Consider the following 27,631-nt stretch of genomic DNA (forward strand, 5'->3'; position numbering starts at 1 on the left):
TTGCTCTGTCACCCTGGCTGGAATGCAGTGGCATGACTACAGCTCACTGCAGCCTCAACCTCCCAGGCTTAAGTGATCCACCCACCTCAGCCTTCGGTGTAACTGGGTTTGCAGACACGTGCCACCATGCCCAACTAATTTTTTTTGTTTTTTGTAGAGACAGGGTCTTGCTATGTTGCCAGGGATAGAACCAGTTTAGTTTTAATTTTTTTTTGTAGAGATGGGGTCTTGCTATGTTGCCCAGGCTGGTTTGGAACTCCTGGCCTCAAGCGATCCTCCCACCTCAGCCTCCCAAAGTATTAGGATTACAGAATTAACCATCATGCATAGCCAGTATGCTCTTTTAATAGATAAACTCTCTTCAAAGAGCATTACTACAAGCTCTGAAAACCTGAAGGAAAGGAGAATAAGCCCATTTTCTTACTACCACATAAAGACTACCACATTAGTTAGGAGGATTTAAGCGTTTTATTGATGAATTGTAGAACATTTTGATGAAATCTGATGTAATCTTAATGTTAGGTGGTATATAATGTGAATGATCTTTTAGTTTTTCATTTATTAAAAATGATTTCTCACCATTCTAAAATTGATTTGCAGTTAATTGAATTATAAATTTGTGTGTGTATATGTGTGTATGTATCTTTTTTGCTCTTTTAGAATCCATCCTTAAAATCAAAAACTAATGATGGAGAAGAAAAAATGGAAGGAAATTCACAAGAAACAGAGGTCAGAAAACTTTGCAATTCATATTATGTGTGGCTGTGATTCTGTATACTGAGCATTGTGACCCATGGTCAGTATTATAAGACATATAAGAGAAAATTCTGAATCATGCTTCTGTGAAAAGGTAGTTTGTTCTTTACTGGAAGCCTTGTGGAGGCCACATCAGGTGTAGGTTGGGAGAGAGGATGATAATAGTTTTCCGCAGGGAAAGGAAAGCTTAAGTATGGAAGGTGCCCTCAGTTCGTAGAGGATCAGGATCAGGCTTTTGTAATATATCTTTTCTCACTTGTCAGCCTTTCAACCAGTGTAGAGCCCAAGCTATTATACTATATACTGCTTCCTGCCTCCAGAGTTTTCATCCATCTTAGTGGATGAGAGAAGGAGCCATCTTTGAGTATAGGCAGTTGAGGAGGGAATGGCAGTTCAGGGCTCTGCCTGATCACCCAGGCTTTCATTCATACTGTCCTCCTTGAATCCTGAATGAAAATGATCTCTAACTATGGGGATGGTGTTATGGCACCTGCTACATCTGTGAGAGAATATGGTGTATGTTTATGTGTGTGTACTCAATGTATACCCAATGTATGTTAGTTTCTTTTACCCTACATTGTGTCTGAAATCTTATTTCTGATAATAAATACTTGGGTATTCAGTTTTTCACCTAATGTTTGTGTGTTTCAACTTTTTTTTCCTTCTTATTTTACATCCAGAGATGTGAAAGGGCAGAATCATTAGCAAAAATAAAATCAAAGGCCTTTTCAGTTGTCACACAGGTAAGTTATTCTTTAATAAGGTAATTTGGAAATTGACTGCTTTTTAAATTATATTTCAATTTTTCATCAAAGTTGTAATATATGTACTTAGTTTTAAAAGTCAAATAATGCTAGAGAGATTATATAGCACAACAGTCCCCTTCTCTGCCACTTCCCACCCTTGTATTCCTAACCTTGAGAGACAGCATCTTTCACTTCTTCTCTTTTAGCAGTTTCTTCTAATATTTACCCGGAATTTTGATGCCATTTCCTTTATTGTCTTCCAGCTTCTAGTATTCCTGATTTTGGAAGGTTTTAGGTTTTGCTTTGTCCCTGGAGTTCTGAAATTTCATTTAATACATATAATGTAACTTGGTGTACATCTGTTTTGTTTATTGCCCTTGGCACTCATGGTGACCTCCTTTCAATCTGATATCCTTCAGTTCTGAAGAAGTTTCTGTATTGTTTCTTCGATACAAATGTTCTTTCCTGCATCTTTTCTCTTCTTCAGCTTTTCTTATTTTTCTCTTCTATTTCCAGTCTCTGTCTCATTTTCTGTTTTCAGGGAGATTTCTTAGGCTTTTATCTTCTGAACCATTATATTGATTTAAAAAAATTTCCCCTGATATTTTTTCATTACCAGTAATTTTTTTTGTTCTCTGAATGTTTCTTGTTTTATTTTTTTAAATGTATTTTTCTTTTTCACAGGATGCAATAACTTTTTCTCTTTAAGGATATTAACTGCAGTTTTTTTTGATAGTTCCTCCCATTTCCTTTGAGTTCTTTTTTTTCTATTTGTTTGAACTCTTTCACTTAGTTGGTTTTTTTTTTTTTTTTTTGAGACAGAGTTTTGCTCTTGTTGCCCAGGCTGGAGTGCAATGATGCAATTTTGGCTCACTGCAACCTCCGCCTCCCAGGTTCAAGTGATTCTCCTGCCTCAGCCTCTCAAGTAGCTGGGATTACAGGCATGCGTCACCACGCATGGCTAATTTTGTATTTTTAGTAGAGTTGGGGTTTCTCCATGTTCACCAGGCTGGTCTCGAACTCCCGATCTCAGGTGATCCACCTGCCTTGGCCTCCCAAAGTGCTGGGATTACAGGCGTGAGCCAGTGCACCTGGCCCATTTTGTTGGCTTTTTAAAAATGATTGAAGATCCTCAGATGTCTTTTCATATTTAAGGGTAGTCAAGAGGAGATCAGGAGCTTATCTACCCTCTAGATTTCTTTGTCTTGGAGCTAGTTAGAGAGCAATCTTTCACTCCCTTGTCTAGGGGAGGAGGGTGGGAAATAAGCCCAGCTGCCAATGTTTTGGGAGCCTACAGAGAGAATCAGCCACGAGGCTCACCATTCCTTATGCAGGTTTCACTCAGCCCCTCTATTTTCAATAAGAGGCCTCATCTCCTTCCTCACCTGCACCAGTTTCCTTTGAGCCCACAGCCTTTCTCGTTTAGCCTCTTCAGAGAGCGGGCCTTCTGTTTTGTACAGGAGATCAGTTGCCTAGCTCTGAGGTTGAGGAATGAGACACTATTCTCTATAGATTTTCAATGCACCTGCCTGTTTTTTCAGTCCCACCTCAGCCTTCCAAAGTGCTAGGATTACAGATGTGAGCCACTGTGCCCAGCCCTTTGCCCGTTTTTTAACGGGGTGGTTTTTTGTTTGTTGAATTAATTTTCTTATAGATTATGAATATTAGACCTTTATTGAATGCAAAGTTTGTGACTATTTTCTCTCATTCTGTAGGTTGTCTGTTTACTCTGTTGTTTCTTTTGTTGTACAGAAGCTCTGTAGTTTAATTAGGTCTCACTTGTCAATTTTTGTTGTCAACTTTGTCAACCATCAGGTGGTCGTAGGTGTGTGGCTTTATTTCTGAGTTCTCTGTCCTGTTCCATTGGTCTATGTGTCTGTTTTTGTACCAGTACCATGCTGTTTTGGTTACTGTAGTGTGTCTGTGGTTTCTGCATCCATGGATTGAACCAATTGTGGATTGAAAATATTTGGAAAAAAAATGCATCTGTACCAAATATGTATGGACTTTTTTCCTTGCCATTATTCCTTGAATAATATGACAATCATTTACATAGTATTAGGTATTATAAGTAATCTAGAGATGATTGAAAGTATATGGGAGGAAGTGCATAGGTTATATGCAAATACTACACAATTTTATATCAGGAATTTGAGCTTCTCTGGATTTTGGTATCCGAAGGAAGTCCTGGAACTAATCCTCCATGGATACTGAGAGACAGCTATACGTGGTTGCTTTTTAAGAATTGTTGGCCGGGCGTGATGGCTCATGCCTGTAATCCCAGCACTTTGGGAGGCCGAGGTGGGCCGATCATGAGGTCAGGAGATCGAGACCATCCTGGCTAACACGGTGAAACCCCATCTCTACTAAAAATACAAAAAATTAGCCGGGCGTGGTGGTGGGCGCCAGTAGTCCCAGCTACTCGGGAGGCTAAGGCAGGAGAATGGTGTGAACCCCGGGAGGTAGAGGTTGCAGCGAGCTGAGGTCGTGCCACTGCACTCCAGCCTGGGTGACAAAGCAAGACGATGTCTCCAAAAAAAAAAAAAAAAAAGACAGAAAAAAGAATTGTTAATACCTGTATTGCATATACAGCATTAACTGAAAATTCTTTGCTTAAGCAAGTAAGGGAATTCACCTACTGATGTAACAAAACAAATCCTTAGCCAGGATTGGCTAAAGATATCTGTGTCGCAGACAAAGCTATCATTAAGACTGGCCCTCCATTTTCACTGCCGTCAAGTGCTGTTTTCCTGACAGCTCCAGCCTTGCATGTTCCCAGCTTTAGCTTCCAAGGCAAGAAAGAATTTTTCCTTCTTAATAGTTAGGCAATTCCAAAATAGCATTTCATTAGCCATGATACATACCACATACCCCGCCTGCTTGCCTCCCAACTCCCAACAAATTACCCTGGCCATGGGGATGTTAAACTCATTATGGCCAGATCTGGGCCACATGGCCAAACCTGGAGCCAAGCATGAAGTACTTCTACTTGGAATGCGTGGTAGTGCCTAAGGGAAATAAATTTATTAGAAGATGCCTCTACACCTTTGTTGCCTAACCATGCCAGATAATAGAACAACTTCATTTTAAGCCCATGTGAGTAGATGGTGATGACAGCTGCAGGAAACTTCATGTTATAAAAATAAGAGACTATTTACATGACACAGGTAGTTATAGTAAGCCAGCCAGGGGTAATAGTAAAGTACTTTATGAGAGATATTTCTGTAAAGCTTTCCTCATCTTTGATTGTACATTTTGTCTTCCTCTCAATTACCTATCATTTGGAATCATTTTATAATTTATTGGTTAATTGGATTGTAACTCGTAAGGCATCCAAATCAAGAAGGCATCGTCAAGTCAAACTCGACTCTTCTGACTCTGATTCTGCATCTGGTCAAGGGCAAGTCAAAGCAACTAGGAAAAAAGAGAAGAAAGAAAGATTGAAACCAGCAGGAAGGAAGATGTCTTTCAGAAACAAAGGTAACTTTTTAAAGTCTTACTAAGATTCAACAAGGGAGAATGGGTTTTATTTACAACTTTGCCTCATGTTTATTTCCTTGTTAAGAAGGATTAAATACGTGTTTGAGAACATTTTTGTGAGATTTAATATTAAAAATAAATTCTGTTAGATTCTTGGAATCTTATTGCTTGAAAGGGATCCTAGGAATCATATCAAATGTATCGTTTTATAGATGATGAAATTTTGGCCTGGCCGGGTGCTATGGCTCATGCCTGTAATCCCAGCACTTTGAGAGGCCTAGGTGGGCGGATCACATGAGGTCAGGAGTTCAAGTCCAGCCTGGCCAACATGGTGAAACCCTGTTTCTACTAAAAATATAAAAGTCGGGCATGGTAGCACATGCATGTAATCCCAGCTACTTGGGAGGCTGAGGCACGAGAATTGCTTGAACCTGGAAGGCGGAGGTTGCAGTGAGCTGAGATCATGTCACTTCACTCCAGCATAGGTGACAGAGCAAGACTCTCAAAACAAACAGACCAAAAAAGAAATTTAGGCCTATACAGATTAAATAACTTGTCTAAAGTGATATATCAATTAATAGCTAGATAGTTATGGAATCAGTCTAGAATTATCCAGTGCATTTTTTTTTTTTTTTTTTTTTTTTTTTTTGAGAGGGAGTTTTGCTGTTGTTGCCCAGGCTGGAGTGCAATGGCACGATCTTGGCTCACTGCAACCTCCCCCTCCCAGGTCCAAGCAATTCTCCTGCCTCAGCCTCCTGAGTAGCTGGGAGTACAGGCACCTGCCACCACACCCAGCTAATTTTTTTTTGTATTTTTTTTAGTACAGATGGGGTTTCACCATGTTGGCCAGGCTGGTCTTGGACTCCTGACCTCAGGTGATCCACCTGCCTTGGCTTCCCAAAGTGCTGAGATTACAGGCATGAGCCACCGCACGCGGCCTCCAGTGCATATTTTAGTAGTAGTTTTTGTGTGCGAATCAAACTTATTTGTAGAATGAGATATAAATAATGCATTCTATAAACCATGTTTCTTTTTAGCTGTATTAAGATGTCCATTTTCTTTGACACAGTGTATCTGTAAAATTACCTTTCTTCTTAAGGAAATTACTTTCGTATATATTTCATTAGTTTTTTTTTTTTTTTTTTTTTTTTTTTTCTTGAGACAGAGTCTTGCTGTGTTGCCCAGGCTGGAGTGCAGTGGTGCTATCTCGGCTCACTGCAACCTCCGCCTCCTGGGTTCAAGTGATTCTCCTGTCTGAGCCTCCCAAGTAGCTGGGACTACAGGCGCCCACCACCACGCCTGGGTAATTTTTTTTTGTATTTTTAGTAGAGACGGGGTTTCACTATGTTGGCCAGGCTGGTCTTGAACTCCTGACTTCGTGATTCGCCCAAAGTGCTGGGATTATGGGCGTGAGCCACCGCACCTGGCAATAGTTTGGTTTTTTAAAAATTGTGTGAACAATGTATATGCACCCTACATAAATTTGGAATTTGATTAACAGGTTTACTTAAGGTGAGAAAAAAAGGAGCATTAGAAACAGTAAATATTTAATAACTAATAATGAAATTCACTCTCAACTACTGCAGGTATATATGAAGATAAGTTAACAGCCTTTTAGCATTTTTTCCCCTATATTGAAGCAGTGAAGGGAGAACTGAAGTTAAGTACCTTTAATATGTCCCAGATATGATTAAGTCGTGTAACAGTAGCTTGAAGTGCACTGAGAATTCAGAGGAGATACCATATTTGTTAAGTATGATCAAGAAATAGCTCAAAAGGAGATTTTTCTACTTCCTTTCACAATGCTAAAGGATATTGTGAAGAAAATTGTTAGGCTAAACTCACTTATGAGTTATTACTGAAAAAATCCTAAGTCACATGTATCAAAAATAATCCTAGACACAAAAATACCTTGACTGAGTACACTTATTTCAGGATGCATTCAGAATCTATTAATATGATTTACCACATCAATAGGTTAAAGGGGAAAATGTGAATTTATTTTAATAGTTACCAAAGAAGACATTTGATAATATCCACCATCCATTCTTGATTTAAAAAAAAAAAAATCCTCTAGATCAAGGAGTCAGCAAACAGTTTCTGTAAAGGGCCAGGTAGTAAATAGTTTAGGTTTTGTGAGCCGTGTTTCTGTCACAACTACTCAGCTCTACCATTGTAATGTGAAAGTAGCTATAGATAATACCAACACACATTAGTGTGGTTGTAGTCCAGTAAAACTGTGTAAAAGCAGGTGGTTGGTCACATTTGGTCCAGGGGCCATAGTTTGTTAACTCCTGCCCTAGATAAAATAGAAGATTATTTCTTTAATCTTAAAAGTGTGTGTGTGCACTTGTGTATTAGATTATAAACTGCCTCATGTTCAATGGTAATATGCAAGAAGTATCACAGTTTTATTTAACGTTGCTCTTAAAGAGCTAGTCAGTGTAATTAGATAGGAGAGTGAAGGGAAATATGACATCAGAAAGAGAGATTAGAAAATTATCATGATATGTGAATGATTTTATGCCTAAAAATATTCTAAAGAGAATTTGCTGAAAAATAATTAGGAACAAAAATTTAGGGAGGTAAGGGTGACCTTACAAACCTTACAAAGATTAAAAGATGACCAAGGCAAAATTATAAATAATTTTATGCCAGTAAGTTAGGTAGCTTAAATAAAATGAATAAATTTATTAAGAGACACAAGTTTCCAGGCCGGGCGCGGTGGCCCATGCTTGTAATCACAGCACTTTGGGAGGCCGAGGCAGGTGGGTCACCTGAGGTTGGGAGTTCGAGACCAGCCTGGCCAACATGGAGAAACCCCGTCTCTACTGAAAATACAAAACTAGCTGGGCTTGGTGGCACATGCATGTAATCCCAGCTACTTGGGAGACTGAGGCAGAAGAATTGCTTCAACCCGGGAGGCGGAGGTTGCGGTGAGCCAAGATCACGCCAAGATGGAGCCTTTGCGCTCCAACCTGGGCAACAAGAGCGAAATTCTGTCTCAAAAAAAAAAGAGAGAGACACAAGTTTCCAAAACTGATGGAAGAAATCTGAATAGTCTAATGTCTACTGAGACCCCAAAATATCTGAGACAGGTCTCAGTTGATTTAGAAAGTTTATTTTGCCTGGGTTAAGGATGTGCCTGTGATACAACCTCAGGAAGTCCTGAGACATGTGCCCAGTGTGGTCGGGATACAGTTTGCTTTTATACATTTTAGGGAGACATGACACATCATCAATATGTGTAAGTCATACATTGGTTTGGTCTGGTAAGGCAATAAGTGGGGGCTTCCAGGTTAGAAGTAGGTAAGACAAAAAGTTGCATTTTTTGAGTCTTTGATGGCCTTCCACCTAATACAAATAATACGCAATTTACTCTGGCTCAATGAATCTGCATTTTCACATAAGCAATAGGGGAGAGGAAGCAATCAGATATGCATTTGTCTTAGGTGAGCCTCAGAGGGATCACTTTGAATAGAATGGGAGGCTGGTTTGCCCTAAGCAGTTCCCAGCTTGACTTTTCCCTTTAGCTTAGTGATTTTGGGGTCCGAAGATTTATTTTCCTCTCACACTGCTAAAGAAATGAAATTCCCAGGCTTCTCTGGAAATTTTAGCAAACATTTAAGAAAGGAGTGATCTAGATTCTTTCAGAAAATACAAGAGGGAACACTTTGCAGCTTACTGACATTGCAAGAAAGAACTAAAGACCAATATCCCTTATCTTATCCAAAAAAAAATTCAAAATGGATTATGGACCTAAATTTGAAACCTAAATTATAAAACTTGTGAAAAAATATGTAGGAGAAAAATGTTTGTGTTCTTGGGTTGGGCAAGATTTTTGAATACGTGACACAAAAACACAAGCAAATCATGAAACAAAAAAAATGGATAAATTGGCATTCTCAAAGTTACAACTTTTGTCTTCAGAAGATACTGTTAAGATGAGAAGATAAGCCACAGACTGGGAGAAAATTTTTGCAAACTACTAAGCTGATAAAGGTCTTGTATCCAAAATAGTAATATGTAAAGAAGTCTAACTCAATAAATATACAGCCCACCCAATGAAGAAATGGCTAAAACATTTCACCAAAGAAAAGATATGGATGGCAAATAATCATATGAAAAGATGCTCTGCATCTTTAGTTACTAGAGAAATGTAAATTAAAACCACAATGACACTCCACTAAACCCTGAATGGCAACAACAAAAAGACCCCACAAAGCAAAACAAAAATTGTGATGAAAAAAGCTGTTGAGGATTTGGAACAAGTGGAACCTGCATACTTTTCTGGTGTGAATCCAGAATGATGTGGTTACTTTAGAAAACTTGTAGTTTTTAAAAGGTAAACGTGTACTTACCATCCGACGCAGAAATACTATTCCTTGGTATTTACTCAAGAGAAATGAACACTTAATGTTCACACAGAAATGTGTATGCAAAAGTTTATGTGGCTTTATTCATAACTGCAAGAACTGCAAACAGCCTAAAAATCCTTCCACTGCTGATTGGATAAACTGTGGCATATCCATGCAATGAAATACAACCCAGCAATAAAAGAGCTATCATACATCTAACAACATAGATGAATCTGAATTCAGTGTGCTCTGTGAAAGAAGACAGACACAAAAGGCTATATACTCTGTGATTCTATTTATATGACATTCTGGAAAAGGCAAATCTGTAGGGACAGAAAACATATATTTGGTTGCTATGGACTTAGGGGTAGGGGAAGGTATTAAATGCACAGTGGCACAGAGAAACTTTTGGGGTGATGGAAATCTATATTTTCGTTGCAGTGGTAGATTGCACAGCCGTGCATTTGTCCAAACTTCTCTGTACAGCAAAAATGGGTGAATTTTATTGTATGTTAATAATACTTCAATAAACCTGACTGATGGCCAAACACGAACAAAAAGAGAGGACATAAGGAAAAGATTGTTTAGTTTGATTATATTTCAAAAATTAACTTCTGGTAGATTAAAATGTTTTTTTTTTTTAAAAGAAAATGTTCAGCTGAATTAAATTTAAAGGAGTTTAATTGAGCAGTGAACATTTCGAGTATCGCACAGCCCCTAGAATCACAGCAGATTCAGAGACTCCAGTGCAGCCACGTGGTGGAAGATGTATAGCCAATAAAAAGGAAATGAGGTACAGAAATCGGAAGTGAGGTACAGAACAGCTGGATTGGTTACAGCTCGGCATTTGCCTTATTTGAACACAGTTTGAAGACTCAGCAGTGTATGAATGGTTGAAGTACTGCCGCTGGGATTGGCCAAGTCTCAGCTATTGTTCAGGCACATACTCCTAAATTTGGTTTTCAATCTTGTCTACCTATTAAGCTAGATTGCAGTTGGTCCACAAGGACTCAAATATAGAAGTACGGAGTCCTTCTCAGGCCGTATTTCGTTCACTTTAACAGAAGTACCAAAGATAGTTAGGTTTAGAAACCCTCACAAGCACTTTTTATAAATTGCCTTCATATAGGCACAGCAACGTGATGAGCTGGCCAAGCTGCTTTCTTGAAGACCTGAAAAAAAATTTTTTTAATGTGGTTGAGGAACAAAGGAGGAACAAGAGCAAAATAGGAAAAGAAAGAAGTTAAATTAACTTTCATCTTGAATGTGTGACAGGTATAATTTATGATATCACCAATCTTAATTAGTTGCTGAAAACAACTGTTTTGTAAATTCTGAAACTAACTGAAGGACAGGCTCTATATTACATCTGAGATTTGTTAATGAATTTTCTCAGGGTGTTAGGGAGGATTTACCCATGAGAAAGAATAAAGTATTATAAAATGTGATCTGAATTCAGATCTCCATCATGGCTTAACTAATCCAGCTAAGGTATTGTAAATACTCTGAAGCAGAAGTAGTTACCTGAATAATAAACACCCAAATGCTTACTTTGTAGTTTCTCATTAATCAAACGTTCATTTCCATACAGTGGAAAGGTATTTTTGATTTTACAGTTTTTCAAAAAGAGGAGCCTTCAGTTCCATAAAAGGCAAAAGATCTTACAAATCCATTTGCACATATGATACTGTTAAAATTTCTAATTGTAAAAGAGCTTTTATAAATGAATAAGAAAAGGGCCACCAGCCACTAGAAAAATAGCTTAGGACATGAACAGGCAATAACAAATGCAGGCAGACAGTCAGTGCATATAGGAAATAATTGAATTTCATTTATAATTAAAGATATACAAATTAAAACATGATTTTTATATTATTTGATAAAGATTAAAGATAATACCCATTGATAATGAAAGTGTGAGGAAATAAAATCTCAGTTTAAGTGGGAGAGTAAATTGGCACATTCTTTTCATAGAGCAATTTAGAATCATGTCAAAATTTTAAATGTACATGCCTTTTAGAATTGCTAGGAATTTATTCTGTACAAATCATAAATATAAAAGGAAATTCATTGCAGGATTATTTGAAATGGCAAACTGTAAACAACTCAAATGTATAATGGGTAAATAAAATTATTGTCAGTCCATACAAAGGAATACTTTGCAGTTACTAAAAAGCTAGGGAGGCTGGGCCCAGTGGCTGACGCCTGTGGTCCCAGCACTTTGGGAGGCCGAGGCAGGCAGATCACAAGGTCAGGAGTTCAAGACCAGCCTGGCCAATATGGTGAAACCCCGCCTCTACTGAAAATACAAAAATTAGCTGGGTGTGGTGGCGGGCGCCTGTAGTCCTAGCTACTTGGGAGTCTGAGGCAGGAGAATCACTTGAACCCAGGAGACGGAGGTTGCAGTGAGCCGAGATAGCGCCACCACTCTTCAGCCTGGGTGACAGAGCAAGACTCCGTCTCAAAAAAAAAACAAAAAGGCTAGGGAAAGCTCTGTATTATGAAAGTATATCCAAAATATATCAACTAAAAATAAAACACAACATTATCTATACATTTCATAGTGAAAAGGCTTTTTAAAAGAGTATGATCTCGTTTCTATTAATAAAAAATATACATACACACATGAACATAATATATAGCACTGAAGAAATCTAGATGTGTATGAAGTATTACCAGTGGTTAATTTTCAAGTATAGTATAATGAGAAACTACCCATAAATGTCTGTAACGTTTGGATTTTGTATAACCAAGTGTTACTTTAGTAATCAGTAGAAATCCAAAGACCTTTTTACAAATAAGGTAAACATGATTTCATAGACTCAGACAAGTAGAGGGGCTGGTGTGAAAAAGGCAAAGTAGCTGGGAAGTATAGAGTGAGGGGTCCATTTAGGGTGGATTGTAAAGGGGGTATGTTGGGGAGTTAAATGTTACAAGTGCTGGAAAAATATGTTGAGGATTGTATTGTGACCAGGCCTTAAATGTGGAATCAAGAAGTTTACACTTAAGTTGGTAGGCAGAGGGGGAGTCAACTGAAACTTTTGAGCAAGAAAGTGGCATGCCCAAAGTTTTCCTTGAAGAAAATCAGTCTGGGAGTAGAATGGTAGGTAGCTGGGAACAAACTGAAAATAGGAACACTAAGTAGAGGGCTGTTGCGGTAGTTCAGATTTAGGAGTAATGAGCGTGTGCCACATGGTTGTAGGAATTAGAGAAGCAAGGCTAACAGACATAAGAGCAAATACAGAGACTAGTGGAGAGGGGTGAGACAAGAATGTTTAATGTCTGAGCACCTGGGAGGATATTTGTGTCCTTGCTGGAGAAATACGATGACACAATAAGGATTTCATTGGGGGGAGAATTCGCTCCAGTCCCCCTTTCCAGACTGATTTCTGTAATAATTGCTTGGTGTATTAATGGGTGCTCAGTATATTGATGGAATTTACTTAAGCTTGTGTTATTTAAGCTTTAATTATGTGCTCACCATTCCTTGAATATAACATGCATGTTGACAAGACATCGGTAATACCAGTGCTATGATGGATGAAGATGATGGCAACTACTATTTATTAACACTTTTTTTGAGATGGAGTGTTGCTCTGCCACCCAGGCTGGAGTGCAGTGGCACGATCTCGGCTCACTGCAACCTCCACCTCCTGGGTTCAAGCGATTCTCCTGCCTCAGCCTCCCCACTAGCTGTGATTACAGGCGCTCGCCACCACGCCTGGCTGATTTTTGTATTTTTAGTAGAGACGGGGTCTTACCATGTTGGCCAGGTTGGTCTCGAACTCCTGACCTCAAATAATCCACCCACCTCAGCCTCCCAAAGTGCTGAGATTACAGGCGCAAGCCACCGCACCCGGTTATGTAACACTTTTTATCTGACAAACTTTTTCTCACATGTCCAAGACCTTCTAGATAATACATAGCAGAACTGAGACTGGAACGAGTCTGTCTGAATCCAAGCCTGATTCTTTAACTGTCATACTGTGCTACCTCCCAGGTCACTGGAGGTGTGGATCTGGAGCTCAGATTAGACATACACTTAAGTAAATTTGTTGTTAGTTGCATTCTAGCTGCCTGACTAGTAATCATTTGTTTGGATAATCAGTAATGGTCTATTACTGATCATTGCACCCCACACATTCAGCTTTGAGCATAGTAAAACTGCCCACCTGAGACCTTCTAGGGAGTTAGTTTTATGGATAATTGAGGTTAATGATTACAATGTTGAAATTTACTTTTTTGTTCCCTCCCGAGATGGAGTCTTGCTCTGTCGCCCAGAGCTGGAGTGCAGTGGCGCAATCTCGGCTCACTGCAACCTCCGCCTCCTGGGTTCAAGCAATTTTCCTGCCTCAGTCTCCCGGGTAGCTGGGATTACAGGCACCCACCACCATGCCCAGCTAATTTTTGTATTTTTAGCAGAAGCAGGGTTTCACCATGTTGGCCAGACTGGTCTCGAACTCCTGACCTTGTGATCCACCCACCTCAGCCTCCCAAAGTGCTGGGATTACAGGCATGAGCCACCACCCCCAGCCAAAATTTACTTTTTAAAAATTTAATTATTTTTGGCTACCTTTCTCAAATATATTGCATTCTGTTTTATATGTTTCCTTTTTTCTACATTTATCATTTTTGTAATTATAAATATATTAAAGTCAAATATATTTTATGCTCTTATTTTCTGGAACACTGTATCCTTAACATAATTTAATTTTCTCCTGACAAGTCATGGTCACCATCATGAGGATTATGTTACTGGGTTTTATAATGTAATGATTCTATCAAGAAATAGGCCGGGCGTGGTGGCTCACGCCTGTAATCCCAGCAGTTTGGGAGGTCGAGGCAGGTGGATCACTTGAGGTCAGGAGTTTGAAACCAGCCTGGCCAGCATGGTGGAACCCCCATCTCTACTACAAATACAGAAATTAGCTGGGCGTGATGGCATTCACCTGTAGTCCCAGCTACTCAGGAGGCTGAGGCATGAGAATCATTTAAGCCTGGGAGGCGGAGGTTGCAGTGAGCTGAGATTACGCCACTGTACTCCAGCCTGGGCTACAGAGAGAGACTCTGTCTCAAAAAAAAAAAAAAATAGCTTAAGTGTGGGGCAGTTTATATTAAATGGCTTCATGCCACAATGCTTTGTTCTTATGTCTTTTAAAAAAAAAAAATAGTGTTTCTGTTACACTTAGTGTAGTGAACATCTTTCTGTTCTCAGTGTGTAGGCTCAGGAGGCAGAGGCAGGAGAATTGCTTGAACCCAGGAGGCAGAGGTTGCAGTGAGCCAAGATAGCGCCACTGCACTGCAGCCTGGGTGACAGAGTGAGACTCCATTAAAAAAGAAAAAAAAAAAAGCAAGATATAACATATCAAATGATAAAAGTGTTGGGGCAAAGAAAAACAGCATAAAAAATAGTCACTGTTCATGGGGGTTGCTTTTGGGACATGGAAATTGTGTGCTAAATGGTACTTGATATGACAATGGTATCTGATAAATTTGGTTGGGATACTTCTTCAGTAACAGAAGGTTGATGTAGAGAACCTCTAGTATTATTGAAAATGGAAAGTCAATCGCAAATTACGACTAGAGGAATATATCTTCTAGAGCATATGTGGTGAGAAAAGAAAGTATGTTCACATCCAAAAGTAAGGCTGTTAAACTCAAAAATTACATTTGTAATTAATTTAATAAAGTTGAAGTAACATATGTGATTATTCTTTGATGGCTGCAGATATAACCCCTGTCATGTGTGATAAAGATTAAATATGGTATTTGTGTTTGGCTAATTTTGTTTATTCCTTTTTTCTCTGTTTTCTCTAGTGGAAGAACTAGAGACTATTTTCAAAGTATAAATACAAATATGTTAGTATTTGAAAAAATATAGATATTCTAGAATGCATATTTCTGTTACCATTACAGTTTCAGTTTTTACATGTCTAATTTTTATGCTGTAATAATGACAGTTTTTGTAAAATGTTTTCTCAAAGATTATAATATTCTTTGCTTTCATATAAAATCATTTTCTAAATATTTCTAGGTAATGTGCAGAATATACACAAGGAAGATAAACCTTTAAGTCTGAGTATGCCTGTAATTACAGAAGAAGAAGAGAATGAAAGTTTGAATGGAACAGGTACAGATAAAATTTGGTCAAACTAGTCAAGTAAACTAACTTATACTCGTAGAGCATCAAGGTTTAGAACCCTTGAGGAACATGACAGTTTGCTGTGTGTTCTTGTGATCCTTTCATCTTTGACCCATTGGAGAATTTCAGTATTAGTCATATCATTAATGACATCTCAAAGTCAGGGATAATACAATAAATGAATGGTATGGATACCCATTAGGTATCCTATCAGTTTCATCTTTGTAGAGATGTCTCTGTCAGACCTCTGACCTGCTTTCATCTTGACAGTGTTTCAGTACTTCTAATCCTGACTGCTGCTCTCTTCCAGGAATTTGTTTTCTTTATTTTTTTTCATGAGACAGGGTCTTGCTGGGTTGCCCGGGCTGGAGTGCGGTGACTCGATCACAGTGACTTACTACAGCTTCCACCTCCCCGGCTCAGGCTATCCTCCCCTCCCGCCTCAGCCTCTTGAGTCACTGGGACTGAAAGCACATGCCGCCATGCCTGGCTAATTTTTGTATTTTTTGTAGAGACAGGGTCTCACTGTGTTGCCTAGGCTGGTCTCAAACTCCTGGGCTCAAGTGATCCACTTGCCTCAGCCTTCCAAAGTACTGGGATTACAGGCATGAGCCACCGTGCCTGGCTTAGGAATTTGTTTTCATCTTAATTTGTTTTTTTAACTTGTCTTTTCTCTTTTTCTTTTTCTGCCATTTCCCTTTTGTTTTTCACTGGTGGGGAATATATTTTTTTTCTTTTCTTTTCTTTTCTTTTTTTCTTTTTTTTTTTTGAGACAGAGTCTTGCTCTGTCACCCAGGCTGGAGTGCAATGGCGTGCTCTCAGCTCACTGCAAACACCATCTCCCAGGTTCAAGCGATTCTCCTGCCTCAGCCACCCAAGTAGCTGGGATTACAGGCACCCACCATCATGCCCAGCTCATTTTTGTATTTTTGTAGAGATGGGGTTTCACCATGTTGGCCAGGCTGGTCTTGAACTCCTGACCTTAAGTGATCCGCTTTGCCTTGGCTTCCCAAAGTGCTGGGATTACAGGCGGGAGCCACTGCACCCGGCCGGAATATTTCTTTTTGCTACATCTTTTATAATTTTCATGTTTTTGTGTTTTCTATTACTTTCTTTGCTTTTAATGATCAGTAACCTTTAGGTTCGTGCTGTTTCTAGATGGACAATTATTCGAGTGTTGGTTCTGGCATCTCCTGTGGTAGCCAGAATGATGTGTGGTACTAGTGTTTTGGGTTACATTTCTAGGTTTAATTGAAATGAAATTGAAATCTTAGTCATTTTCTTCTTCTTAGTACTGGCCTAAATACCTTTGAGATCTAGCACCCTGGGTTCATATAATTATAGGGAGGGTGTACCCATATGAAACAACTTCACAGTAACTTATTATTAATTAGGATTTAGAATGACTAAGGGCCACTATCTCAATAGATTGATACTGCAATAGGATTGAGATCTTACTATCTCAATAGAGGTAGTATTTTTTGTTGTTATGTGTTTTTTTGTTTTGTTTTGTTTTGTTTTTGAGATGGAGTCTCGCTCTGTCGTCCAGGCTGGAGTGCAGTGGCACGATCTTGGCTCACTGCAACCTCCACCTCCTGGGTTCAAGCAATTCTCCTGCTTCAGCCTCCTGAGTAGCTGGGACTATAGACATGTGCCACCACGCCCGGCTAATTTTTTGTATTTATTTTAGTAGAGATGGGGTTTCACCATGTTAGCCAGGATGGTCTCGATCCCCTGACCTCATGATTCGCCCACCTTAGCCTCCCAGAGTGCTGGGATTATAGGCGTGAGCCACTGCACCTGGCCGATAGTATGTTTTAAACTGCTGTATCATTTTGAAGAAAAAATTCTTGAATATGTCAGGTTTAAGATTTTTTTGTTGTGTCTTTGCTGTGAGGGCATTCTTACTGTGTTGTACCAGTTAGACACCTATGTAGTTGAAATGTATATTATCAATTAGGTATTATCATGTAAGTGTCAGTTGTTGTTGTTTTTTTTTTTTTTTTTTTTTTAAGATCTGACTGACTGTTAAACTTCATGTCTTTAGAGTTCACTGCATCCAAGAAGAGGAGAAAACACTGAACAACGAGCCTGGTGTAGTTTTTAATTTTGAGTTTTCTGACAGAAGAAAGATTGATATTTTGTGTATTGAACAGGAAGACTGCCAGTATTAAAAAAATCCTTCTTGGAATCTGTAGGTTATTTCTTGGAAATTGCAATACGTAGTTCTAGAATAAAAGTACAAAAAATTAGAATAAGAATTCTTTAACATTTTCTTTAATGATTTGCATAAATGGAGATAAAACTTGTATTTAGTATGTAATAGAAAAAATTATGTTATTTGCAGATTGTTACTATTTCCTATAACATTTTGTGATACTATACTGTCTTAATACAGTCTGGTAATACTATTCTATTTTATTTAAAATATTTTTTATTGAAATATTAATGTTTATTACATGCAAATTACTAATTATTTTGTATCTACAGTCGGATAATGGATTTTTTATTTTGTATATTTATTCTATTTTGTATATTGTTAAGTGCAATAAAGTTTTTGCCTTGTTTTATTTTTTAATACATAAAACTTACATTCTCATAACATGTGATTGATAACTTAGGAAGTTCACAATGTATTTTCTACTTCTGCAATTAAATATTCTTTAGTGCTTGTTTATTATTACTAAATACTAATTTACTAATTTAACTAAGTACTAACAAGTACTTAAATACTAATGTATTAAGTATTTAAGTACTTTGTAATAAAATCTTTAAGAATAATAATGTAAATTTCAGAATGTGTCTCTGGTACAGAATAGTTGATATTCACAGAAAAAAAAAATCTGTAGCTTCATGAATATGCCACTCTGTTAATTTCTTGTTCCAGACATTTTAATAGAGATTGCTTGAGCCATGTTGTTTGAATTGCTGCCAATAGCAGACCATATCCCTATCATGTTGTTGGCTCAACTGTTTTTTTTTTCCCCCTAATAAAGATGGAGTATCGCTATGTTGCTCAGGCTGGTCTTGAACTCCTGGGCTCAAGCTATCCTCCTGCCTCAGCCTCCCAAAGTACTGGGATTATAGGTGTGAGCTACTGTACGCAGCCTTAACCTGTTTCACAGTTGATTATACTTCATGCTGTTTTCCAGCCTGGTATTATTAAGGGATTTAAAGTTTGGGTTGCATGCCTGTAATCCCAGCATTTTGGGAGGCTGAGGTGGGCGGATCACGAGGTCAGGAGATCGAGACCATCCTGACTAACACAGTGAAACCCCGTCTCTAATAAAAATACGAAAAATTAGCCAGGCGTGGTGGCGGGTGCCTGTAATCCCAGCTACTCGGGAGGCTGAGGCAGGAGAGTGGTGTGAACCCAGTGAGCCGAGATCGTGCCACTGCACTCCAGCCTGGGCAACAGAGTGAGACTTCGTCTCAAAAAAAAGAAAAAAAAAAAAAAAAAGTTTGCGTTGAAGATCAAATTTGTGATATCTTTATATCTAATCTTTAAAAATCAGAATGCTAATGCTGACCCAAATAAAATTTTCATGTATTAGCATTCATGCAGTCACAGTTGTTTCCTTTGACTTCAAATATATTTGGTCATAGAGGGGGCAGTTTTCATAATGTGGACATTAGGTGGAGCATCTTGGATTTAAACATTCTGAGGTTGGGGTGTAGATCCGTTATTGGCCCCACTTGATATACTAGGTTGTTTGCCAGAACTTGTCTGACTGTTAAAAGTTTATAGACATTGTACAGCTAACACACTGAATTGCCCTCTTTTTTCATAACTGTACTTATAAAATACATGGTATTGTTTCACTTGTACCTCAGGATGGTTAGTGCCCTGCCCCCATTCACAAAGTTAGTAAGTCATGCTTCTGAGTTATAAACACAGGGCTCAGTCTTATAATTTCAGTTTTTTTTATATAAGCCAACACGTGGAAATCCAGAAAGATACTTTTTTAACTATAAGCAGTAAAACTCCACTTCAAAATGGCTTAACCGAGAAGGAAAATTTATTAAAATCAGGTGAGTTCCAACAAAGGCTGGCTCTGGCTTATATAGTACATCAGTTCCGTGATGGCTTCATATACCTAGGTTTCCGTTTTTTCCTTTTTTTTTTTTTTTTTTTTTTTGAGACGGTTTTGCTCTGTCACCCAGGCTGGAGAGCAGTGACGTGATCTTGGTTCACTGTAGCCTCAATCTCCTGAGATCAAGCTATCTTGCCACCTCAGCCTCTTGAGTAGCTGAGTCTACAGGTGTGTGACCACATGCTTGGCTAATTTTTTTTTTTTTTTTTTTTGAGACAGAGTCTCCCTTTGTCACCCAGGATGGAGTGCAGTGACATGATCCTGGCTCACTGCAACCTCCGCCTCCCAGGTTCAAGCGATTCTTCTGTCTCAGCCTCCCGAGTAGCTGGGATTACAGGCATGCATTACCATGGCCGGTTTTATATATTTAGTAGAGATGGGGTTTCACTATGTTGGCCAGGCTGGTCTCAAACTCCTGACTTCAAGCGATCTACCTGCCTTGGCCTCCCAAAGTGCTGGGATTACAGGAGTGCACCACCACACTCGGCCGCAATAGTGAGTTTTTCATGAGTATATGTTGAAGATAAGGTATGAATCAGTTGATAGACTTGCTTTAAATATGAAATTGAAGTTCATTGAACAGAGTTCAAATAGAACATATCTGTGTTTTACAGTGAGTTTTCAAAATTAAAGTATGAAGTCCAAATACTAGTTATCTATTAAGCTACTTATATTGCCAACTTAATTATAATAACTGTACCAAGTGATAAAGGCATGATTTCAGTATTAAATATTTGCTAAATTAATATTTTGTGGGAGAAGAAGGGTTGTGGCAGTGTATATAAACATACACTGTTTTAAAATCACACCACTCCCAGAAATCCCAGTATATGAAAGTGTTGTTCAAAGTAGATAATTAGAATTATAGTAGTATTAATGTTGTATACCAGGTTTATTTGGGTTATCTTAAAACCCATGAATAAAAAGTGGAGTCATAAGGAAAATGCAGCTTGTATGGATGCTTAATTAGGGGAATATTTTTGACTTTGGAAGTAAAGTATCCTAATTTCTTCAGAAGAAAACTACCCTGGGAATATGCAGTTCTCTATGAGAAATCATAGTGTCATCTTTGTTTTTTTTTTGTAGTACTATTATGAGTTTATGTTGTAAGCACATCTAAGATCCCATCTGGGTTTATAACCCCTTTGTCTTAATAACTCAAAGTTTTCCTGTGAGTGGATATATTCAATGAGGAGAAACATTCCCAGTCTCTTTAATACCCAATTAAAGTGACTGTTCCCTGAGACAGACACAGTTATACCATTTGCAAGCAAAAGGAGAGACAATGAACAAACTTTTGAGCAAAGGCTTTGTCTTATATAGGGATTTTTCAGAACAGCGATTTATTAGGGAACTACGTTAAAAACTTTAAAGTGCTACAAAACTATTTTACTGACTTGTTCAAAAATATTAAGAACTGCAGAGTGCTTTGGAAATGGAAATGCAAAGATACAAACACTAAACTTCAAAATAATTACAGCTAAAAAGTAAGCTTTTAAAAAGTACTTGGATGCCAAGGAAACCAAAGTAATTATGTGGTGACTTTTGAAGCGGCTTTTTAAAGTTATAATAATTGAAAGCTTATGTGTTTACACAGATCTTCAGATTGATATGAGACCAAGCTCTCATGGCTTGACAACTGAAGGAGACCCAGGTTTCTTTTTTTTAACTTGAATTGACTACAATACATATTTTATTTCCAATAACCTATTTTGATTATGACAAAAGATTTACACATGTATATAGAGATAAAATATCTTTAATTGCGGTATCTTTAAAAATGAGCTTTATGGGCTGGAAATTACTTTCATTTTGATGTAAAGAGCCCAGGAAAATAAGCATAATTACTAATGCTTTCCTAACTTACCCTTGATTCTTGAATTCTAGTTTGAAGAATGCTTGCTTTTTAAATGGCATTGAGCAAACTCTGTGGGTGCTTAAGTATTCACGTTTTCATTTATCTTTTGAACAACTATAGAGTAATTTTCATTGCACATTTTTCTTATTCCCTTTATGAAAGTAAATGTCAAAGCCTAGACTTCGGGTTGTATAATTTTTTTTATGTGGTATTTTTTTGCCTGACATTTATTTTAATGTGCTGTATATTGCAGGTCTGAATTTTTCTTTTTATGATGAATTCGGGCTGCCTCCTTTAAGTTACAAGGAACAAAGTCACATTGACATTATCTTAAATGCTGGAGGCTTATTTTAATACTTGATCAGAGGCACAACTTCTTGGAGAGCTGGAAAAAAATGGCTCTTTGTCATGTAGTGAACACCAGCAGCTTAGACGGCTGGGTTGAGTCCTTGCTTTTGAAGTGGATGTCTATTGCCCTGTAGTTACAATGTGCATCTTCTTATTCATGTGCTCTCCAGCTTCCCTGCCCACTTTGCCCTTTGCTACTTCTCTTGTTCTCTATAGTCCCTGAAAGAGGATCGGATTGATTCTATTAGTTATAATCCAAAATAGAGCTCCCTGATTGGGTGGAGATTATTCTGGCTACTGGCCTCCTTTTTTTTTTTTTTTTTTTTTTTTTTTTTGAGACGGAGTTTCGTTTTTTCACCCAGGCTGGAGTGAAGAGCCGCAATCTTGGATCACTGCAACCTCCACCCCCCAGGTTCAAGTGATTATCCTGCCTCAGCCTCCCAAGTAGCTGGGACTACAGGTATGTGCCACCATGCCCGTCTAATTTTTTTTTTGTATTTTTAATAGAGACGGGGTTTCACCATGTTGGCCAGGCTGGTCCCAAACTCTTGACCTCAGGATCTACTCGTCTTGGCCTCCCCAAGTGCTAGGATTACAGGTGTGAGCCACCACACCCAGCCCCGCCCCCCTCCCACCCTTTTTTTGAGACAGAGTCTTGTTCTGTGGCCCAGGCTGGAGTGCAGTGGTGCCATCTCCGCTCACTGCAACCTCCACCTCCTGTGCTCAAGCAATTCTCCTGCCTCAACCTCCTGAATAGCTAGGATTACAGATGCGCACCACCACACCTGGCTAATTTTTGTATTTTTAGTAGAGATGGGGTTTCACCATGTTAGCCAGGCTGGTCTTGAACTCCTGACCTCAAGTGATCCGCCTGCCTTGGCCTCCCAAAGTGCTGGGATTACAGGTGTGAGCCACCACACCCGGCCTGGGGTCCCTTATGTCCAACTGAAAGGATGATGCCCGTTAACTAGGACATAGATCCCTGATACAATCAATTGTGGACAGTATAGAAGGGTTGTATACCTCAGGACAGGGCAAATTATGGGGAAGGACCCAACTCTGTCAGCTTTCTGCAGAAGGGGTTGTGAGTAGGGCAAGCCTGTAAAATTTCATGGATTTGTCATTCTATTCATGGATTTGATGGAAATGATAATGATGCCAAACACAGTCGTAAATATTTTAACTTCATAATGTAAACAAGTAATGGCAAAAATGTTCACTTGGCTGGATGTGGTGGCTAATGCCTGTAATCCCAGCACTTTGGGAGTCCGAGGCAGGTGGATCACCTGAGGTCTGGAGTTCAAGACCAGCCTGGCCAACATGGTGAAACCCTATCTGTACTAAAAACACAAAAATTAGCCGTGTGTGATGGCACGTGCCTGTAGTCCCAGCTACTTGGGAGGCTGAAGTGGGAGAATCACTTGAACCAGGAGGTGGAGGCTGCAGTGAGCCAAGATTGCGCCACTGCACTCCAGCCTGGGGGACAGAGTGAGACTTTATCTCAAAAAAAAAAAAAAAAGAGAAAAGAAAAAAAAAGTTCATTTGATGCAGCATTGCACAGTGAGTATCAGGCAGCGTGGGTTTGCTCTGAGATTACAATCTGCATATGAGACGTAATAAAATCTACCTGTAAGTTAGGGATGGATATATCCCATTTTATCCTCTTCCATCCTTTGCGATATTGTCATCATATTTTACTGCTATGATATAAACCCCATCATACAGTTATATTCTTACTTTAAATAAAGGAAAAAATAGGAGAAAAAGCTGTTACATTTACCCACATGGGAACCTTATCCACTGCTCTTCATTCCTTCATGCAAATCTATGCTTTCACCTGGAATACTTTTCCCTCAGCCTGGAGACATTCTTTTAATTTATTGAAGCTTAGTTCTGTTGGAGATCAATTCTATCAGATTTTGTTTTTCTGAGTCTTTATTTAGCCATTTTTGAAGGATATTTTTGCTGGATATTTTGCTAGGTAGACACCTCTTTTCTTTCATCACGTTAAGGATTGTTGCATGTCTTCAGCCTTCATTGTTTCTGGTGAGAAGTTTTCATTCTTACCCATTTTTTGGTATATAACACGCCCTTTTTCTCTGGCCACTTTTAAGTTTTTTTTTTGTTTTGTTGTGTTTTTTTTTTTTACTTTATTTTCAGCCATTTGCATGATGTGCCTAGTGCAGTTAATTTTTCCAGTATATTGTATATGTTTTTCTGCACTGGTCTCACTTGCTTCTCTTTCTAGGACTCCAATTACATGTCTATTAACTGCTTAATACTGTCCCAAATGTTATTGTGGCTTCCTCCCACACCCCCAGTAATTTTTCTCTCTGTGCTTCAGATGGAATGATTTGACTTGTCTTCAAGTTCATGAATTATTTCTTCTTTTGTATTCAATCTGCTGTTAATCCCATTCAATAACTTTAATTTTAGATGTAATATTTTTCAGTTCTAACATTTCTCCTTGGTTCTTCTTCATGGTTTTCATATCTGCACTGAAGTGTCCCATTTCTTCACCAATTATAACATTTTTTGCTGTAGGTTTATACTATTTTATAGATACTATAAATTTATACTATAGGTGCTATAGGTTTAGCAAATTTAGCTACCTTGAAGTGTTTGCTAGCTTCAACATTGGGGGCATCAGTATGTCTGTTTCCCCCAAAGAGTATATCTGCTTTTATTGACCAATTTATTTTTTTATTGACTGTGGTTTACATTTTCATGTTTCTTTCCCAGTCTACTAATATTTTATTGTATGATAATACATGTTAGGGACTCTGAATTCTATCACCTTCCTCTAAAGAGTGTTGAGTTTTGTTCTATAAGGCAGTTAAGTTATGACAGAGCATCTTATACTTAAAGGGGCTTGATTGTAGGCTTTGTCAGCTTGATCCTTAGTTTTAGGGCAAATCCCTTAGTCCTGGAAGTGGTCCCTAAATCTAAGGTGTGGGCTTTTTGAAGTTTAATGGAAACCATGAAGTGTTTGCCACATGACTCTATTCTTGCAAGACTTGAACTTTGAACTCAGGAGACCTTTGGGTGGTCAGCTGCTGAAATACCCACTCGGGACTTTCAGATTTCTAGCTATTTGCCCTAGAATCATGGGGGTTTTTGCCTTGCTTGCAGCCAAAGATCTGAGGGGATTTTATACACAGATTTTGGAGTTTCTGTCTATGATGGCTCCTTTCAGGGATTTCCCATCTTGACTTCTAACCACTCTGACAGCCCAAACTCCGTTCTCTGACTCCTCAGATAGGTAAGACTATGACATTCTGCCTGAGTCCTACCTGCCCAGTGCCATGGACAGGGGAGTGAACTCAGGTAAAGTTGTATAAACATGCATATCTCCTTTACAGCATTGAATCCCTTACAGTTGCTATCACGGAAAGTAATCATTAGGTGACATCCCCCTATTTACCCTGAAGTTACTGAACCATCTTCCCTGGATTTGTGCAGGGTGTCTCCTAATTTACGAAGATTCCAATTAGATTGGGAGTATGACTTAACTCATTTAAGTCACCCAAATGCTATTTGATCATAATTTAGTGTCTTGTTAACCTAATGGCTTGAAATAAATTGATGCACTTCTGAAAATAGGGTAAAAATCCCTGATTTTTCAAGGAGGCTAATCTTCCCTAAATGCTAAGCACTATAGAATCAATTATGTTATTAATTTGCTCTTGGTTGCAAGCTACAAAGCTTGATCAGGCTAATTACAGATTATGCTCTGAGGAAAATATTTTTATATGCAGTAGTCTTTTTTTCTTGCAGGTACTTTAATATGAGGTTTTAAAAAACCTTACTTAAGACAAATAAAAAAGAAAACCTTCATATAATTACTTTACCCGCAGGTTAATTTTTAAATACTTCAACACCGTAACAATTAAGTGGGCTATGTTAGCTTCAGTTGACAACATTTATTTATTTATTTATTTGCAATGAGACCTCATAATATCCACCAGGCTGGTCTCGAACTCCTGGGCTCAAGAGATCCTCTTGTCTTAGCCTCCCAAATAGCTGGGCCTACAGGTGCCAGCCATTCTGCCTAGCTAGTTGATCACTTTTAGGGAAGGCAACACCCACAAGATTTGTTGGAACTGAACTTCTTATGGTGTGTCTGATTTTAAATGAAATGAATTTTGCTAAAGTCTCACAAATGGTTAACTCTTCTGCCTTTATTACATGTTTTACATAGTTGATTTATCTCTTAGTTTCTTGCAGCATAATTGGTATATTGCTTCTCTTGCTAACATGTCATTTTATTGTAGGTGGTTAACTGAATGTATTCTCTCTGTAAATTTCAACAAGTTGCTCATAAAATTTTCCCAGCAGAAACTTTTTGTTTTGTGTTTAAGAACTAAATACACTGTCCTTTATTTAGAGCGTGTATGTTTGGAAAATCATCCTGTTTATTTGTAAATAAAGATGAACCAGCCAGTCACAAGATATAGTTTGTCTTGTTACCACTTAAAAAAATCCCTTATATTTACAAATATAATTCATTCACAAAACTACCCTTGATAGAATTAGGACTAAATTGCTTTATAATGTTTCTGGATCTCCATAATTGAGACTGAATTTCCTCAGAAAAGAAAATGAAGAATATAGAGTGACTCCTCAGGGTTGTCAAGTCAGAATCACCTTGTTCTTTGGTGGATTTAAATATGTTTTCTGATATAAAGTTTTAACAAAATGAGGAGACTATCTCTAGCAATTTGTACAGGCTAGATGACTACAGGAAATGAAACCAGGCAGGTGTAGCCTACTAGGAAGGCCTCATTTGGCCTGAAACTTGTGGTGCCAAGAGGAGATAAGTCCTGGCCTGGTCAATAGCTCCATCCATTTAGTTTTTAATTTTTACTTTTTTTGTTCTGTATCTGAGAGTTTATTTATGTCTGTCTAGACATGTTTTATATTTTCTTGTTCTTTGATCAGCTTTTCAATTTCATATTTTGTTTCTTCAAATATTTCAAGCATAATTAATTTACATCCTGTATATTAATTTCAGTATCTGCAATTCAACCAGTCAGTCTATTATTTGTTGTTTTGCTGATTCTCACTCTTGGTGACTTGTATCCTTGTTGTATTTGGTGGTGATCTTTATTTGGAGCTCAAATTTTCTTATACTGAATCCTGTGGATTTAATTTGGGATGCTCTCCTTTAGAGAGGATTTATGTTTGATTCTGCTATGAGCCAAGAATACTATTGTTCTGATACCTCTAAAGTCCTTTGAGTCCTTGGAATATTAGGTTACACTCGAAGTTTGATCTTTTGATTTCAGGAATTATTAGATGAACTCTACTTCATTGGTTTCTACTCCACTTGCTTAATATCCTACTGCCTCTTGCTCTGGTTTCAGCTAATTGTTTTGTTTTTCTCCTTGGAGATTCTGCTACTTTCTGGTGAGCACAGGAATGCATTAACCTTTTTTTGTAGTAGTATATTCAGGAGGAATGAGAAGGCCCTTTGAAAATATCTGTCTGTCATACTGCCAGAAGTGGAAAGTCCTAGTGGGTATTAATTTATCAGAAGAAGAAACAAAGGCACAAAGATGGCATGTAGTATGCGTAAGATCACAGAGCTGGTGAGTAGTGAGGCTGTTATTGGAAGCCATGTGGTCTGGCTCCAGAGCCTACAATTTTAACCACCACACACGAGTCTGAATCTCAGTGGATATTGTATAAGTATTGCAAAGAATACATTCATGCAGAGCCCTCATGAATGTGATTAGTGCCCTTATAAAAGAGGCCCCAGAGAGACCCCTCACCCCTTCTACCATGTGAGGTGACAGGGAGGAATGGACCCTTGCTGGGCACTGAATCTGCCAGCTACTTGATCTTGG

At 38.4% G+C, this 27,631-nt stretch overlaps 1 protein-coding gene across 1 annotated transcript in view; it reads left to right on the plus strand.

The window, feature by feature from the left end:
• SNAPC1 (small nuclear RNA activating complex polypeptide 1) overlaps nt 1-19,038 on the plus strand; it is a 34,249-nt gene extending 15,211 nt beyond the window's left edge. The window contains exons 6-10 of the mRNA XM_004055269.4: nt 661-729; nt 1,437-1,499; nt 4,832-4,982; nt 15,375-15,470; nt 17,530-19,038. Coding sequence (XP_004055317.2) covers nt 661-729; nt 1,437-1,499; nt 4,832-4,982; nt 15,375-15,470; nt 17,530-17,564 — 414 coding nt within the window. The 3' untranslated portion in view covers nt 17,565-19,038. The remainder of the gene's footprint in view (nt 1-660; nt 730-1,436; nt 1,500-4,831; nt 4,983-15,374; nt 15,471-17,529) is intronic.
• Nucleotides 19,039-27,631: the final 8,593 nt, after the last annotated feature.

Source organism: Gorilla gorilla, chromosome 15 (genome assembly GCF_029281585.2).
Source record: "Gorilla gorilla gorilla isolate KB3781 chromosome 15, NHGRI_mGorGor1-v2.1_pri, whole genome shotgun sequence".
Lineage (NCBI taxonomy): Eukaryota > Metazoa > Chordata > Mammalia > Primates > Hominidae > Gorilla > Gorilla gorilla.